The following is a 19,232-nucleotide window of genomic DNA, read 5'->3' on the forward strand; positions in this document are numbered from 1 at the left end:
TATATGCACACATACATACATATATATATATTACATACACACACACACACACACACATATATATACACACACACACAAACACACACACACGGTGGTGCAGCGGTAGCATTGTCACCTCACAGCAAGAGGTTCTCCTGTTCGATTCTGAGCTGGAGCACATTCTGTGTGGAGTCTGCATGTCCTCCCCGCGACTGAGTGGAGTTAGAAATACATGTGTGGAAGGGTGTGCCTTTGCTGATGGTTGGGTATCAGGCTGGCACCTCGGCACTATAAAAATCAAATGTCAATCATTAGCAGACCAGACTTCTGCTTTGACGACCCCTAACCGGACAAAGCCGGAAGAAAAACAACACCACTACACGTTTGTGTGTGTGCGTATATATATTTATATATATATATATATATATATATATATATATATATATATATATATATATATATATATATATATATATATATATATACATATATATATATATATATATATATAGATATACATACATGTGTGTGTGTGTGTGTGTGTGTATATATATATATATATATATATATATTTTTTTTTATATATATATATATATATATATATATATATATATATATATATACACACACACACATATATATCACACATACACACATATACATACATACATATATATATATATATATATATATACATACTAACACACACACACACACATATATATATATATATATATATACACACACACATCTATATTTTATATATATATATATAAATATACACACACAGAGACACTTATATAAACACATATATTCACACGTCTATACCTTGTATATATAGATACATGCATGTGTGTGTGTGTGTGTGTGTGTGTGTGTAAACACACACTCGCAGAGGAATAGAACAGGATATATCTAAGATAATAAGAGAAAAACTACACTCACTTAACCAACAGGAGTAGATGTAGATAATCCTAAATAGTCGAGTGCTCATAATCCATGTCTGTTTGCTATACTGCCAAATGTGATCTGAGGTATGTTAAGTTGGTAGGACATTATGGGTAAAGGGAGGAACTTGAGAGTTCTAGGATCCTATGTTCTTGGAAGAAGTGGCAGAGGATCAGACAACCATCAGTTAAGGAATGAATGAAAATTATATCAGATGATCTGATGTTTAAGGGCCTACCTCTGTCTGCAAAAGGGCTTTTTTTCCTCTTCTAATGGTTTGCAGATATAGGAAAAAAAAAGATGGGTCATTTACCACTACTAAGGATTTGCCTTCTCTTTAGAGTTGAGTTCCTGAAAGTCCAGCTTTAATACAAGCTCCCTTCTCCTCTTTGATACGGACACACAGAATATTCTGCTTTGGCTCCACCTTAGAGGAGGAGATCCTCAGACATATTACCATGGAGACAATACACACTCAAGCTTGCTGCTCTTCGCAAAATATCTGTGTAAAGTTATAAAGCCATGTGCTCAAGGACCCCTGACCAGAGAAAGAAAGAACACGCTCCTGCCAACCATGACCAAAGTGTTAGGCTCCTTTCATGTGAGAAATTAATCAGATGTTGTGGTCTCTGGATTCTATGGTGGACCATTAACACTATGTAGGTGTTTACCTAAAGACACTAGTGTGGATCTCACTCTACTCACCCAACACCTTGTAAACAGAGACCATCTCAGCAGCAGAGGTGGATGCTTTCAGGCAGCAAATATGGCAAACTTAACAAAAGGTTCCATGGGGAAATGGCCCAAAGATCCTTCTGGTTTGGGGGAAAGAATGGGTTCTGTCCACAGTGGATTTTGTAAGCCCTAAGATTTCTCCAAAGTACAAGTCATTGTGTGGGGAGTTTGGCAGTTACTGATTATTCTTATCTGGCACAGAAATAAGGTCTCCCACATCCTCTGTCTTTTTCCAAGTGGGGAAAGCAAGTCTCCTCCCATTTCACCTCACCCCGGGTTTCCTCACACAAAGCTAACATGCATTTACTTAAACAGTTGCTGGATGACAGAAGGCCAGCACAAGGGACATGCCTGTTAACAGCAATATGAGGATTTGAGATACCCACACCTGGCCTACTGCTGGGTTCAAACTTTATTCAATAAAGATGCATTTCCACAACTGTGACATAAGGTCCAAACAGATCTCTACTGTCTGTAAACTTAAATGTATGAACCATCGACCCTAATAAAAGAGGACCTAGTGGACCCTCCTATATCTAGGCATTGAACCCTGAAAAAAACTGAGGAGTCTTAGAAGTCCTAAATCATGAAAGCAATCACCAAGGTACGGATGGGATCTCTAGCGACTGCTCTCCAGGGAGTTTTGGGGAAGGAGAAGTGAAGCAGGAGGAGGAGGGCTAATCTGAACTACAGACCCAGCAATGAGGGCTTCCTGTGTTAGATTATGTACTTATCTATAATCTACTTTCCAATTTAAACCTTTCACTAATACAATAAAAAGAAAGGAAACCCTGCATCCCAGCCTTGACGACATTTTAACACGAGATGCCATAAAGTGGAAGATGTCTTACTAGTTGACTATTGCCTCACTGTACAAATTTCACTAAACAGCTAATCTCAATTTAGTTTTTCTGCAAAGAAAAGAACTGTAATCAGTGAAACTCAGCAGGTGCTCACTGTTTTCAAACTGCTCAAAAAAGGTGTTCTAGAATACCTCAGAAATTCCCATTTTAACAATTTCAGCCAGCTAAATTTATTAACAGGGCAAATAACCAGCATACATGCGTTACATAACGTTCAAAACAACTTTAATCTTTGATTCATATGGTTCATTATAGCACAGTCTTACCCAAGTCATACTACGAAGTAATGGACCACTAATGTATACTTAAACATGCAATAATTCTGCCTATCTACTAAGTTAAAACAGCATGCAATACGTACTACCATAATATTGGCTAATCATTATATTTATGGCATTGTACTGCACTTTAGGTTGCTTACTGAGAACAACTGGACTCAAATACAAACCAGATACATGTGCATGCAAACACACATGCTCAACTGCCCAAAACTATCACTTGTAGCTTGCTCTGTCACACAGAGCTTTCAGTGTACTGCCAGTGATCTGCATTTGAAGTACAGGCTTTGTGGGAATAAGCATCAACCTTGAAGGAGGGAGTGGAGGGTGCAAGGAGATTCTCCACTAGAAATGCACCTCCTGGTAGTTACAAACTGGTCAGGCACCTGTAGTCATAGACACAAAAAAGTCACAAAGCAGTACTCATGCTCTTGGAAACACACATGAACTAGTGTTTAACATCTTAGTACAGGCTGCTGTGCTTTATGACTCAGCCTTGCACGGGCTGAGGGGTTATGAGGCACATACTAACAAAATCCTTTGACAGATATGGATCCTATGGGCTAGGCTTATTAAGGCTCCAGGGCCAATAGCCTAGTATACACCTATGAACCTATGATGTGCAGTCAGCAAATAGTTCTCATCTTTCATTAGGTCATGTATAAAAAAGAAAGAACCAAAAATTGCCAGACTAGGTGCAACAGTGGCTAAATGGGCTGGTAGAGGCCAAAAACAAATCAGTACTTCTATAAAGGTTATAACACATTAACTCCTGACTTTACTTACATCCAAGTATTGTCTCACAATATTCCTCCGCACATCTTCTGTAAATTCAATGTTACTCATGTCACTACGAAGGAATTCCAGAGTCTGTTTTGGAGTGAAATGTATACCCATCTTCCTGTTTATAGTCTTGTCATAAATTTTAGCAGATTCATTTGGGGAATATTTCTGTATTTTACTGTGCAAATAAAAACACAAAACAGTTATTTCTTTGTATATGTGTTTCTGTTACTATTTTCACAACTGCTAAACAGCTACACAGAGAAAATAATAAATTGTCAATGAAGTACTGTCATTTCAAAGCAACACTTTTTCCATATAACATTCTCTGGTGACAAGTCTGCACTCTGCTCCTGCAGGGACAAATTTGATTGGTTTAGGCATATTAAAGCAAGGCGATATGTAATCTCAACCAGCAATCATCATAAACATCAGAACCATTTATCTAAATTGCAGCAATACTTTTAGTGGGAGTGAAATAGAGAAAACAGTTCAAAAGAATAAAATACAAATTTAAGATTACTTAACAATAACTAAAACCTGAAAAATAATGACTAACACAAACTTCCTTCAATAAACATTTATAACAATCATGCACTAGTAAGAGGAAGAACTGTTGTGAGAAGAGTGCTGCACAGCCAATTAAAGTGTGGATGGGAAAATTTTGCACTACACTGAAGAGACAAAAATCAATTTATCGATTGAAATTTCAGTTGTAGATGAGTCACAATTAGAAAACTGAACATACATTTCTGACATGAAATCACCGAGAAGCTGCTTAAAGGTCTTCAAGCAAACTCATTGCTCTCAGGCAGATTTCTCATCAACATTTATTTATTTAATTTTATTTTACATTTGTTGACCGGGCTAGTCTAGCTGGATACATGTCCATTTTCAGTAGAGGCCCGAGGAGAAAAGCTCCATGTGCAAAACAATATGAATAAAACAATAAACAATATATAATAGACCAAAATAGAAAAGAACAAAATATAATAAAAAACATTTTAAGTATGGTCATGAAAAAGTCTACAGAATAATATAATAAAAACACATTTTAAGTATGGTCATGAAAAAGTCTACAGAAGAATATATGACATAATCAACAGCTTTTACATAAAAGGATGGATGGTATGGTTGACCTATCTTGATTTTTTCCTTCCAGAGGCCTAGAACACAGCACTTTTATGAAGAGGGCACAGAAAATAAATACAATCGATTGGCACAGCAGGTAACTGACCACATGGATTACCTCAAGAAATATGTTCCTAAAACAGGTTGCTGATTTAACAGGAAAGACAAACCTGATGCCTGGAAGCTCTCAAGAGATTAAATATGATAGCTAAATACCTAAACTACTTTTCACAAAATGATCAGTTTACAGATACTGACATCCTGAATGCAGCATGAACAAGCCAGAGGGGTCCAATACTGTCAGTTCAAGCTAACTCAGACATGTAGTCAAAGTCCTGCAGCATGGCCATGCCAAAGCATGTTCTGGAACACAGACTAGAGTTCAGTGCTTGCAAAAGATATGAATCCTGGACCAACTATTTTACTCACAAGCTTTAAAAGGATACTCAAAGAAAAACACAAGCATTCAGTGCAACACAGAAAATGGGTAAGACAGGGGAGAGAGAACTTTGTAACTATAAAACAGATTTGATTAACTGCACTGCTGCTGAAGATTTGTGGTTTTCGACAAAAATGTTAAGGAACTGACCTATGTTCAGCTGACAGCAGTAACTATTTAAATTAAAAAGAGGCATTGCTCTAATCTTCGCAACTTCAACCACTGATGTAAAGTTCTTCTTAGCAAAATATACCGTCTAAACGAATACATTTTAGCTAACCAAAGTTGTCCCAGTTTTAATTCAAAATGGTGGAAAAGCAATTATAGGAGTCTCTATTAAGTGACTCAATATTTTCTGTTGCACAGGTAGATTATGTAAGAACAGAATCTTGCCCCAAAATATTGGTAAAGCAACTTTCTTCTACTTTTCTGATGATACCCTTCCTTGCAACAATCAGAAGCTTCTAAATGTTTTTGCAGAAATTTATGAACACAAAGAGGTACTTGAGAAATCAAATGCAACTACATGCTCACTGAAAACGAAGAAAAGTCAAACTGGCTTGCAAGCTTGTTCTCATAACGTATTGGGAGGCATTCAAGAAACATGAGCTTCCTATCTGGCATTTGTAGATGTATCACATCCTTCTCAAGTATGTAAGAAGGCATGGTAACTCTTTCCTAACACACACAATCTATTCACAGGAAAGCCAATGAAAGTATTTTCCAATAAAGTGAGGATGCGTACCATATGGGCCTGGGTTAATACCAAGCATTTGTTGCATGGGTGTTGAAAAACATGCATTGGGGTGTTTAATTTATTTAGAGGCAAGACAAGCTGGAGTACTCGCCATATCAGCAGATCCCAGAGATGGCCCTCAGCATTGGATAAGACTCATTACCATTCTCCACTGCCCCCTGTCCCACCCCAGAGTCAGCTTCTTTAAAATTTGAGCTCCTACACTTGGAATGTTCATGAGTTATCCAAACTTAGCTCTAAAGATAAGGAATAGATTAATCCCCGTGAGTCACAGTTTTAGATTTCCGTAAAAAAAAAAAAAAAAAAAAAAAAAAAAAGTGATGGGATCAAAAGAAAGCAAAGAGTAGTAGCATAGTATATAAAATTAAAAACTCTTAGTACAGTCAACTCTTTTGCATTGAACTGCAGTAATATGCCCCCTCCAAAAAAATAGGAGGGTAAAAAAAGAAATACAAATTTTGAAAAGGGCCTTTTTGAAGATTTAGTAGTAACTTAAGCATATATCCACCTCTCATATTCTGAGAGATTCAATACATAGTGGAACAGAAGGCTAGAATTCCAAGCAGCATCCACCCAAGTCCAAGATGGGGAGAAAGAAGCAGGACAACAGAAGGAAAGATTCCGATGGTTTAATTCTGAAGCTCTGAAGTGCGAAATGACGCCAAACTTCTGATGCTGAGATCCAATCTACAATGTTCTCTGAAGGTATGACCTATCCATAGAAGGCCAAATGACCATAGTGCTAACACGCACATTGGACACTTTCCTAAGGTAGACAGCTAACCTTTCTTCACAGTGATAAACAGAAGAAAGTGTGAAAGGCACTTACTGTACCACTAACTGACTATATCTGTATATGTACATGTTTCTGTAGTAACACACTATGTGGATATCTGTAGATGCACCTTCCATGAATGGTTGGCTGAAATGCCATAGCCTACTAAGATTGATAACTCAATCTTAACAAAGGGCTAAACACTTTTTAGTGTTGAACTGCCAGCAAAAGAAATGTTGGGACAAATTGTATATGGACTTCCAACCCTAGTTCAGAACAGCAGCATGCTTCACTGGTTGGTCTGTGTCAGAAATCTAAGCAGGAAGCAGCACGAAGATGATGCCTCTCTCAGGAAGCCAAACAATACAAGGTATAACTACAGCATGCCTTACTTGTAGAAACCTCCTATAAACACAACAGTCAAACCAAAGCCACCTTGTAACTTCAATGACTGCTTGCCTGAAAGTATCTAACCTCTACAAAACACAAATCAGGCCGCACAATTATCCCACAGACAAGGACCCATTCAGGCCACAACAGTGCACCTATGAAAGGAGGACAGGCATAGGAAGGTAGCGCCTAGTCAAGAAAGAACTTAACTTCAATTAGATGCTATCATGATGAGCAACTCAACTGTACCAACTAATTTACACATCACCAATAACAACTAATATGAAATCCAAGCATCTCAAAGGAAGTGCAGCCTACAGTTGCCCAATTAGGTGACAGATACAGTATAAATCACTTCTTTCTCTAGAAACACAAACTTGCTGTGTTAAGTGAATATATGCACTGACCAAGAAGATTTTCTTTTTGGCATAACAGTCATATAAAGGGAAAGGGATGAATGTGTGTGTCCCTTTAAAACTTTTATTAAAATCACATGCTTAAGCCAGGTACATTTGAATGTATTTAAACTTTGCTCAATTGTTTTATTTTAGACTCAGTGAAGTACCTATTACGGTGTGAAAGCACTTACCCGTTTTTACTTGTTTTTATTTTTTGAATTAAACCTACTTTATATCGCCGTGTCAGCTGTTTTTTTTTTATTTACTTATCAGGAAGGCAGACACTATAATTAATAACTGGAAAATGAGATGGGCTTCACCATAAGACCTTGTAACTCAAAAGACACACACTGAGCTTAACTCACAGCAATGAGAAAACCAGTCTTCCATGTTAACACCTTCAGTGACATCTGTTCAGCTGGTTCAAATGGAAAGAGTAAGCTTTTCATGCACAAAGTTAAGATCCCAAGGAAGAGTCACTTGTTTTCCATGAGGCTGGATACGTAAAATCCCTTTCCAAACTGACTGACTTGATTAGAAAAGGGGGATCCACGGGTAGGCACGCAGAGGTGGATGACAAATGAACCGTAACACAGGAGAAAGACAGTCAGAAAACAGTAACTCAAAAATAATCAAGAACCAGGAGACAGTCATGCCTTAAGAGAGTCCAGGTTCTTTGAATGGCACCAACTAAATTTTTTTTCCACTTGCGCATCTATGATTTCCTAGCAGCAAGTTTTTACTTTCCTTCATTACCTGCTGCACATTCTCAAGGAAAAAAAAAACACGTGTCTAAAAGGTATCAAAATTATAGAAGACAGTCAACTGAACAGTTTTCAAAACGGGGTGTTTCAAACAACCTCTGTCTAATTTAAGAAATTCCAGTCTGCGGAAATCTGATGTTGCCTGGGCCAAAAGGGATCCACCACCACGACCTTTCAAAAGTCCATCTAGACCTTTAGAAGAACCTTGAATATGTATGGAAAATTACAGTGGAATGTTCCCCAATCCTTGTGAAAGACAAAACATCTGTCTTAAAGGCCTCTCTGTAAGGAATCTTGTAGCAGAATTTCTTCAGTTGTCTCTTCTTAGAGGAAGCAACCAGATCTACTTGAGGAGTTCCTCACAGCTGGACCAATTCATGGAAGATCCTAGAGAGAAATTTTCATTTCCGAGTATCTGTCCTGGTAATAACTGTCTGCTACAATGTTTTGCTCAAACAGAATGTATGTAGCCTAAAGTGTCAAAATGAGCTGAGACTACCTCCTGGTCTATCACAGCAAGTCTGTAAAGGGGATAAGATCTGGTCGTCATCATCTCCTTTCAGCTTGTCCTGGTTAGGGGGCACCACAGTGGAACAATGGTCCACAGAACGAGTTTCCAGCCCAGCTCACAACCTTCCACAAAAGACACACACACACACACACACACACACCTAGGGCCAATTTAGTATGTCCAGTCCACTTACAGCATGTCTTTGGGATGTGGGAGAAAAACAGAGCAACGGAGGAAACCCACGTGACCACAGGGAGGCCATACAGACTCCGCACAAAAGGCACCCCAGCCAAGAATCAAACTGGAGAACCTCTTGCTGTGAGGCAGCAACGCTAATACAGCTAAACCACCATGGCCGCCTGGAGTAGGATCTGGTAAACCGTCCATATTTGCTTATGACCACATCACTGTGGTGTTGTCTATGAAAGGTTGTGAAGACTGTGGAGAACAGAGATGATTTGGGGCTTTCAGAGCATTTATTACAACCATCTCCTCTGACATTTCTATGTTTTTGACCATCTCGTTTGGACTATATACCTTGTACTTTCACTACCTTTGAAGCTACTCTCAAACCAGGCTTGAAGCACCACCTGTAACAGACTTAAGAGGAGGAAGGCAGAATGGAAGAACAGGACTATAAAAGTACAGTTGAATAAGAACTTACCAAAATAGAGTTGCTTAATCTGAACTTACCAAAATAGTAGATGCTTGAATGATAACTGCTGCTACAGGGGGTGGGGTTGGAGGATTTATATCCTGCCAAAGACAGTCCAAGACACCTTCCATGTGCCCAAACTGTCAGGGCAGCTCAAGCTGAGCTGACTGAAAGACAAGTTTGGGTGTGAAGCTCTTTAGAGCTTCCCTGCCAGCAGAGAAGAGGGAAGCCGAGCCCTGAAAGTACAATGCTAGAAACATAAAATGCCCACACCTTGCATAGAAAACACACCAAAAAACAAGAGGGTGGACGGATGGAGTGGCTACTGCAGTGGTGACCTTTCAAACATCTACTGTTATAGTAAGTTCAGCTTGCACAACTGTAACAGTTCCATATTTATCACTACTGCACTAGCCTTAGCTACATGTCTAGATTAGCTTAGCTAACTACATTTTGGGGGTGGAAGATGATTCTAGGAGCCACTGAAGAATGGGCCTAGAAAAGCTTGATCTGAAACCAGAGAAGGACTCAAGCTTATAGTGCTTTGTAAAAGTATGTACAGAGTACCAAGTAGCAGTTTCTAGAACACTTCTAGAATTCAACCCTTTCCAAAAAGGTCATAGATGAAGCCAAGGGCCTGGTACAGAGGACCTTAAGCCTGCCTGGAATAATTTTGTTACTGTGATTATAACAAAAGGCAATGGGCCTTAGTCAACCATTTGGAAATGGTCTATTTTGACTCAGGTTGTACTCTTCTTACCTTCACAAGAAATGATTAACTGATATAAAGGTCTGAAAGATTTAGTTCTGTCAAGATAATACCCAATTTGTCAGTGGAGATCCAAGGTATGGAATTATCCTTTCTCCCACATTTCTGGGTTCAGGAAAGAAAAAGGGAGATGGATAGTTTGGCTTAAACTAAACTTGGATACCAGTTTAGGCATAAGAGAATGATTAATTCTTAAAGAAATCCTGCTCCTAGGTAAAAAGAGATAGGGTTGACTCACCACAAGAGCTTGCGACTCAGCTACTATTGCAGAGGTCAGAACAATCAGTAAAACTGTTTTCCATGTTAAGAACCTTAAGCAAACCAGATAAGCTGGTTCAAATGGAGCAAGAGTTAGCTTCTCCAACACTAAATTAAGATTCCAAGGAGGGGCCATGTATTTTTTTGGAGGCCTCTTATGCAAAACCATTGTCAATAACATTTTGACATGAGATTGCACTGAAAGAGGAGGATCCATGGGCAGACATGCTGAAATGGCAAGTAAATATAGGAAAACAAAAGGCCACACAACAGTAACTCATAAAGATATTGCAAAACCAAAGAACAAGCAGCCCTGAATGTGTGCTGGTTATGTTGTTGGCACCAACTAGAAAAACGTTTTCCATTTATTAATATACGATTTTCTAGCACCAGGCTTTCGTGCCTCTTCAATAAACAGGTGCCTAAAAGGAATTAAGACCCTATCATCCAGACTGTGAACTGAAGATGGTTGATGTTGAGGTGCATTAAACAACCCTGTTCTATTAGAAGAGTCTGAGAGGAAGCTTGTGGTAATTGCCCCTGGCCAATTCCAAAAGAAGAGGGAACCACTGCTGCTGGGCCAGAAGGGAGTCACCACAATGATCTTGGGTGACTCTTCCTGAATCCGCATAAGTACCCTGGATATTAGTGGAAAGGGTGGAAAAGCATACAGAAACATTCCTGTCCAAAGAAAACAAAATGCATCTGTCTTCCTGGCATTCTTGTTTGGAATCGTGGAACAGAATGTTGCTATTTGACTGTTCAGACTGGAAGCAAAGCGACTGACCTGAGGAGCTCCCAATAGATGAATCAAATGTTGGAAGACCCCCTGATCTAGTTTCCACTCATGAGGGTCTGTCCTGGTCTTGCTTAACTTGTCTAGCACACATATTTCTGCTCTGACAGAATGTAGGATGCCTGTTAAGTGAGACTGTGCTGTGAAGCTACATCGCAAACTAACATGGCTAGTCTGCAAAGGGAGTATGAACTGTTACCCCCTTGACTGTTGATGTACCCCCATGACTACAGTACTGTTTGTAATCACTTGAATAGGTCTCGGGGACCAAAAATGGTTCAGATACTTGAGTACCTTGATCAGGGGAAGCCATCTCCTTGATAGTTACATGCTTGTGTCCGTCCTTGGTGTCTCAACTCCCCTGCACTTTTATCTCTCCTGAAACTGCTACCCAGCAAAGTCCGAAGCATCTGTGATGACTGCCTGCTTTGAAGCAGGGAGGGAGCAGGGGAGACATGATTTAAGGACATCTGTTGTCTCCACCAAAATGCTTCTCTTCTGACAACCCTAGCGGTGGGATTTGAAAAGATAAAGGGTGTTGATGTTGGGAACAACAGAGATTTCAGCTTCCACTGTATCCTTTTTATGTGGAGTCTTCCACAGAGTATCATAAGAATCACGTATGCTGTGAGACCCCAAATCCTGAGGTACTCTTTCACACAGACTGAAGCAACATAATCCTGTGTGAAGGAGTCAAGAAAGACTTAAACATTCTCTTGGAATCCCAGCTTGTGTAAGCGATCTCTCACCCATGAGAGAGACTCGTGACACTCTGAAAAAGACTCTACAAAGATAAGCAAGTATCTAAATATGGAAAAATGTGGATACCCTGTAGCCTGCAATGAGCTACAACTGGAGCTAGACACTTATGAAAAACTCTTGGTGCAGTGGACAGTCGAAAGTATAGGGCAGAGAAACTAATAATGTGACCCAGACACAAAAACCTTAAGAAATGTCTAAAGTCTTGATGAAGAGGGATGTGATGATAAGCATCTTTTAAGTCTAGAATTACCAGGAAACTTGGAAGAGGAAGAAAGGGTAACAGGCTGTGAAGTAACATCAGTTTGAATTTGGGAACAATCTCAAACAGGTTGAGGAAAGAAAGATCCAAGCATTTTCTTTCTTTGGCACTAGGAACACCCTTGAATAAAATCTATTCCCCATCCAGAAAGGAGGAACTGGTTCTACTACTCCTTGGAACACCCTGTGATGAAGAATTGGTGGAAATAAGAGAGTCTGATTTGAAGGATGAGGAATGACCTCCCTGGAAAGGAGAGATTCCCTCCCACTGCCATCTGTAACCTTAATGAATGATTTTCAGAACCCATTCATCTGAAAAAATCTGTTGCCAAAGAGAAAAATCGAGATTCAGACTTTCAGTTAGAAAAAAGGTGCCAGAGTGGGAGGGGGGAATCACAAGGTCCCTTGAACGGTCATTCACACTTGTTGGATTGTCATTTGTTTTGGGAGGTTTAAGAGTTGTTTTTGGAACACCCTTGCCATTTCTTGTTACACAACCACCCACTTGAATTCTGCTGAGATTTTTTGCCAAAATTGGACAATTTGGAAAAGGAGGGCTGAAATGTAAAGATTTATGGATCAGCTTGCCCTTTTACCACACTTTTTGATCACCACTGCAGCAAAGGAGCAAAACACAATCTCCATCCACAGGAGAATTTAAGATCACGACTCCATCCTCATCCAAGCCTGAAGGAAGGAATTGGACCTGAACTGTACAGTGCCTAGGCTCCAAGGGGTATGGGTGGATCTGACATCACTGAAGTAAATCCCAGTCCCATGGATCCAACAATGACATGTCAGCTCCTGGATGCATTCAGATCTAAAGCCAGAGGAACAGAACTGGTAAGGGATATGGCTGGAGATCAATTTATTCTCTCAAGATCTGACTCTAGGACTCTCAGGGCTTTGGGATCCTTGGGTTCCGAAACTGAAGGGCAGATCAGAGAACGAAATAAGGCTGTGTGAGTAGTGACAGGAAGACTCACAGATCCAACAGTGGACAGAAACGAGATAAACCCATCTGGATCTGAGCTGTGAGGAACTTTCGCATCATCCTATCCACATCCACTTCAGAGTGACTCCTGAAGGACCTGATGGATGAAGTGGTTGACTGAGGTCTTGAGTGCTTTTTTGCTATCTGCATAAAAGGTGAATAATGGAATCTAGGGGGGAGATAGGATCTATGAGGAACTCAGGAGAATGAGTCATTGAAGTCTAGCAGGGGCTAGGCTTTGGATCGGAAAACACAGAATATGTAACTTGAGTGGTCGGACTAGCAGACATAACAATGGGATTCAATGGTTTTAGTCTCTAAGGTTTTCAATCCGCAGTGTCTCTTTTCAGATCTGATGAAATTGGATCCAATCAACTTTCGAGAGTGGCTCTGAAGAAGTCATGGCAGACTTTGGAGATGACCGCTTCCTGTGCTCTGATGGAAGCTTTCGAAGACTTACTGTGGGTTTGAGCCCCTGAAGACGAGGGAGGAAGCAAATCCTTGAGAATCAGATTGTTTTTCCTGTTAGCTATAGCTTATGAATTAAAAGCTGCACAGATTGAGCAGGTTGAGTTTAAATGAGCTCATCCTAAGGAGTAAACACACTCCTTGTGGGCATACGAGTTGGGGATTTTATGCCCACAAGAAGTGCATTTTTTTTAAGCCTGTTGGCTATGACAGTACAAAAACTAAATGAAGAATTGTTATGAGGAAAAGAGAATACCACCGATGGTAAAAATAATTACGTTGTTGAATACGGTAAGAAGATAAGACGAAGACAGACAGAAAGATAAAACATCAGCAAGGGTGATTATGAGAAATTGCTATTTAAAATGTAGAAAACCTGTAGCAAAGAGAGTCCAAATAACTAAGAGAGGTTTAATAAAATGAGATTAAAAAAAATTCAAACTTTCTTCCCTAGTGAAGAAAGAACTATAACACTGTAAAAGAAGGATCCCACATCTGTAACCGATGGCAGGAAACGAGATCTGGGGTTCTGGGGATGGACTGGGGCATTATGGGTACATGGAGGAGCTGGAGAGTTGAATCCAAAGTCTGAAGTATGAGGCCGACTTAGATCCATAACCTACTCATTGAGGATAAAAGAAAACGACAATATCAGAATCTCATTTTTATCACCACCACCTGGGAGGTTCTGAGAATGCAGTCATGCAAACCTCCTCAAAACAGTACCAGTGATCACAGCCCTGGAAGAAGTATTAACAGAGTCATACATACATCATAAACAAGGAGTAGTGTTCCGAGCAACAAATAAAACTAAATTTAAAACGAATTTTCTTCACAAGAAGAAACTGTAGATAATACTTTCAAATTAGAAAGAACAGTTGTGTAAAACCTTACCATAATCAGAAATGTCCTTCTCTTCACTCCTGCAGTATTCTTAACTTGAGGAATCTCCCTCCTGAAGGCAATCCGATGTCAGCCGGTACACAAAAGTCTTATACTACTTGAGGGTACACGGGACGTCAGACGTAGGCCATAAAAGCAATGTATGCATGTACCATTCCTCAGAACTGAAAGCCCCAGGAGGAATGCCAGACTATGGATACAGAAGGTCGGTATATCCAAGCAAAACAAGAGACCAGGGGAGGAGGAGGGTGGGATAGAATACTGCAGCAGTGAAGAGAAGGGCATTCATGGTTATGGCAAGATTTTACACAACTATTCTATGCCCCTCTGTTCACTTGCTGCAGTATTCTTCACCTGACTGAGAGTTCCAAAGCTCAAGAAGGAAGGGAGGAGCAGAGGAGCTCTCAATGAAGCCATGTAAAATGGTTTTAGCAAATCATGCTCTGGATCTGGAGATGACATCCAGTTTGCAGTGTTTGTTAAAGGTAAGAACAGAATAGATGGCTGCCTCAAGGATGGCACTGTTATCCAAGCCCTTGAAGAATGTCCTAGAGGAAGCCACAGGTTTGGCAGATTGGGCCTTCACGGGTGGAGAGAGGCTCTTTCAATGGAGTGTGTAACAAAGGCAAATAGTCTTTGAAATCCAAGAACAGTCTGCTTGGAAAAGGGTAAACCCAGAGCCCTGAGATGAAAGTTCACAAATAGCTGATCAAATTTCCTGACAGCTTTAGTCTTGTTCTGGTAAAACTTTAAGTTGTCTCTGTACATCTAAGGAATGTAGTACCTTCTCACTCTGGTTTTGGGGAGAAGGGAATAAAGTAGGTAAATGAATGGACTGGTTAAATAATATCTGGCATAAAAGAAGGATTTATTCTCAAGAATACACTGCCCTTATGAAAGGCCAAGAAAGAGGCACAGCCATAAGGGCTTGTAGCTCAGACACCCTTCTGGCTGATGTCAAGGCCACCAGCAACACAGTTTTCCAAGGGCAGTGTTTGAGGAAGGCTGAAGATGTGGGCTCAAAAGGGGCCAGGGTCAATTTTTCTAGAAGAAAATTAAGGTCCCAAGGAGGAGAAATTGGTTTCCTGGGACCTAATGTGAAGGACACCCTTAAGAAATTGTTTCACCTCAAATCTGGACACTACAGGGGAAGATAGAGTTTTCTGCCTGCAGAGCAATCTTTCCCCCTAAAGGAGCAGTCAGTTGAGAAGGGCTTGGATGTTTTAAAGTTAAGCCATTGAGACAGTTTACCATAGGGTGAAGTTTTATTACTCCCTGCTTTGGAAGTGGGAGCCCCCCACTGCTTAGTCCTGTGCGTACCTTGGGACTGAAGCCTGGGTGTTCTGCTGGTTCTGGGTTTGGACTGAGAAGGCCTGGAAAAGGCAGGAAATGACCAATTCTTAGAGGGCCAATGCCTACTAAATCTTGGAGGCTGTACTTGCAGGAAATCTAACAGTTTGCATAGATTTAGCTTTTTCCTCCATCTTTTTAAGTACTACTGCTGCTTTGTTGCCAAACAGGCGGTCCTGGTTTAAGGGAGCATCCAGCAATTTAGCTTTAACATGATCTGGCAAAGATTGCTCCTTAAGCCAAGCATGCCTTCTAAGTACAGACCCAGTGACAGCAGGCTTGCAAGATGCCTCTAGTGAATCAAATCCACACTGCAAAGTATGTTTTCCAACTTGTTCAGCAGAATGCATTGTTGTTGTTGTGTCTTTTGGCTTTTCCCAGTTAGGGGTCACCACAGCGGAACTCCGGTCCGCTAATGATTGGCAGTAGATTTTTACGTGCCGAGTTGCCGGCCCTGACGCACAACCTTCAACGAAGGTACTCCCATTCACGCATGTCTCTACACAGAAGACGCTCCAGCTGAGAATCGAACAGGACAATGTCTTACTGTGAGGCGACAATGCTACCGCAGCACCACCACTGCGTTCAGCAGAATGCATTAAATCCTGTAAATCCTTATTTTCAGCACAGTCAGGAATCATCATCATTTTCTGTTTTAGAAATCCAATGATATGCTGCTGATACTTTAACATATGAAACTGGCAGTTTAAGGCCCTAATGGCCAAAGTTGCAGAAGTGTATACCTTCATACCCCATCTATCTAGCGTCCTGGAATCTCTATCAGAGGGGGTAGGATTTTTGGCAGTAGTAGCCTTAATGCCCTTGGGTCCCTGTGAAATGGTCTCAGGATCTACAGTAGGATTTTTAAAGAGGAACCTGTGCAGCCGATGCCATTACATCAGTTTTTCTTGCCCCAGATGTCAGGTGCCCCCTAATGGGAAGCAATTAAATATAAAAATACAATGCTATACCACCAACAAAAAAGCAAATACACCAAAAAGCTTTTAAGCATAATAAAGGAAAGTAGAGGTATAGCCAAAAGAAGTTAAGGGGCTGGAGGGAGGGTAACCAGGACTGCAACAGTGAATACACTCGAATATCTACATTTATGGTAAGTGTACACCAGCTATATTATGTTCTTTTGTTTCACTGTTGCAATCATTCCATTTGGGTAGATTTCCAAAGCTATGGCTGGGAGGAGGAATTTAGATAGCATTAGGACCAGCTATAAAGCCCTGCAAGACTGCAGTGGCAAAGCCAGCTCTGGATTTAGAGAAAATTGGAAAATGATAATGCTTGGTGAAAGTATGTACAGAACTCCAGGTAGCAGCTTCTAGGATGTCCCTGGTAGGGACGCCTCTGAGAAAGGCTGCAGAGGTAGATGCAGCCCTGGTGGAGTGAAGTATGATCCCCTGTGGGATAGGTTTTCCATGGTACAAATTTTAAATCTGCAGCAGCAGCTGGCACGAAAGGAGGTAGAGTGAGTTTCTCCAAAACAAAGTTAAGGTCCCGGGCTAGGGTTGGAGCTCTCCTGGGTGGTGTCAAATTTCTGGCCCCTCTGAGGAACTGCTTGAGCAGTGGATGAGAGAAGAGAGGAGGCTCTCTGTTATAATGAGCTGAAATGGCTGAGGTGTGAATTTTGATGGAGGAAAAAGACAGGCCCTTGTGAAGCATCTCAGTTAAGCATTGTAAAATCTGAGGTAAATTGGGCGCTGCTGTGCTAATCCCTTGCATGATTCCGTCAGCAGAACTGGGTGACTCAGCAGAAGATATTGGAAGGACCATTGGGAAGACAGAAGCCACTGGAGAATTCTCATGTGCAACCTGGCTAATGGTACTAAGCTGATGGTGGAGGCCATGGCCCCGAAGAGCTGAAAAACACATTTTGCTTTGACCTTCCGCAACAGGAGAAAATTGTGAATTTGAAGGATTAAATTTTGTGCCCTTTCGAGTAGGAGAAGAGCTGTCATGTTCACTGTGTCTACCTCTGCGCCTATGAAAATCACAGATTGAGAGGGCAATAATGCAGATTTTTCCCAATTTATGGAGATCCCTAACTGAGCACAAAGTTGAATAGTGGCATCCCTGTTTTGGAGAAGTAGACCTGGTGGGGGCGGTCAGGAGCCAGTCGTACAAATACGGAAACATCTGGAATCCCTGACATCTCAGGTGAGCTGTCACTACTGCCATTCATTTGGTGAACACCCTGGGGGCTGTGGTGAGACCAAAGGGCAGAGCACGAAACTGATAGTGACTGGCTCCCAGCCAGAAGCGTAGATGGCTCCTGGACGCCTTGTCCATTTTTATATGGTAGTAGGCATCTTGGAGATCTATTGAGCACATCCAATAGTCTTTTCCTAACAATGGGAATATCGACTGCAGTGTTAGTTCCGGATCCTATCTGGTCTGCTGGGATGGATTGGATGACTCTTTTTAAGAGCAACTTGTTGATCTCCACAGTTGCCTGATCCCTGTGATTGGGTGGTACATCTAGGATCTTCTTGGGAACCAATGGTGGAAGGGAAAAGGTTACGATATAGCCTCTGGTAACAACTCTTTGTACCCAGTTGTCTTGGGTGATATTTAGCCAGGCTTCTGGATACAAAGAAATGTGACCCCCGACCAGCCCCCGAGAAACGCAGTCAGGCCCCACAATCAGGAGCACTGATAAGGTTGTCCCCGAAAGGAATCACGGCCTTGTTGGTACTGCGGACCGCCCCGCCTCTACGGCGACGTCTCCCATTTCCTCCTCCTCCTCTGCCTCTGAAGTAGGGTTCACCCTGTGTTTCCGGAAAGACCCTCTGGGACTTCTTGAACCACATTTTACCGCCCCTTTGACCTTTGGGGTATGGTTGAAAGGGAACAGTAAAACGTACTCCCAAGGCAGACAGCATCTTTCCTTCTTGCTCACACCAAGTGTGTTCATCATCTCAGATCCAAACAATGAGGAACCATCAAATGGGGCGTTGGTGAAAGTGGACTTGAACAGTTCCGCAAAATTACACAAGTACATCCAGGAGTGACGCCTTAGGGCAACTCCTGAACCTGCTGCTCTACTCGCTCCATCAGCCGCATAAGAAATAAGCCGCATGGAGGACTTAACTATAGAATTTAAGGTGGACAACTGAGCAGAAAACTTGTCAGGGACTCCCTCAGTACATGTACCCTGTATAGAATCTCCTAACTCTTTGAGGGGATCCCTCTGTAATCCCGTGAAGTGAGTGAGATAAGTAAATGCCGCTGAACTGAAGACATGCTTCCTGTGCCT

The 19,232-nt window shown here is 41.1% G+C and overlaps 2 protein-coding genes across 3 annotated transcripts in view; one reads left to right on the forward strand and one right to left on the reverse strand.

Annotated features, from left to right (window-relative positions):
• Positions 1-19,232, reverse strand: part of NIPBL (NIPBL cohesin loading factor) — a 4,951,262-nt gene that overhangs the window by 732,087 nt on the left and 4,199,943 nt on the right. Inside the window, exon 44 of the mRNA XM_044076429.1 lies at positions 3,590-3,764. Within this exon, the coding sequence (XP_043932364.1) occupies positions 3,590-3,764 (175 nt within the window). The remainder of the gene's footprint in view (positions 1-3,589; positions 3,765-19,232) is intronic.
• The window catches only part of IST1 (IST1 factor associated with ESCRT-III), a 1,439,276-nt gene that overhangs the window by 50,598 nt on the left and 1,369,446 nt on the right, over positions 1-19,232 (forward strand). The gene's annotated exons all lie outside the window — the stretch shown is intronic.

Source organism: Protopterus annectens, chromosome 1.part0, assembly GCF_019279795.1.
Source record: "Protopterus annectens isolate FY-2018-M chromosome 1.part0, PAN1.0, whole genome shotgun sequence".
Classification (NCBI taxonomy): Eukaryota; Metazoa; Chordata; order Ceratodontiformes; family Protopteridae; genus Protopterus; species Protopterus annectens.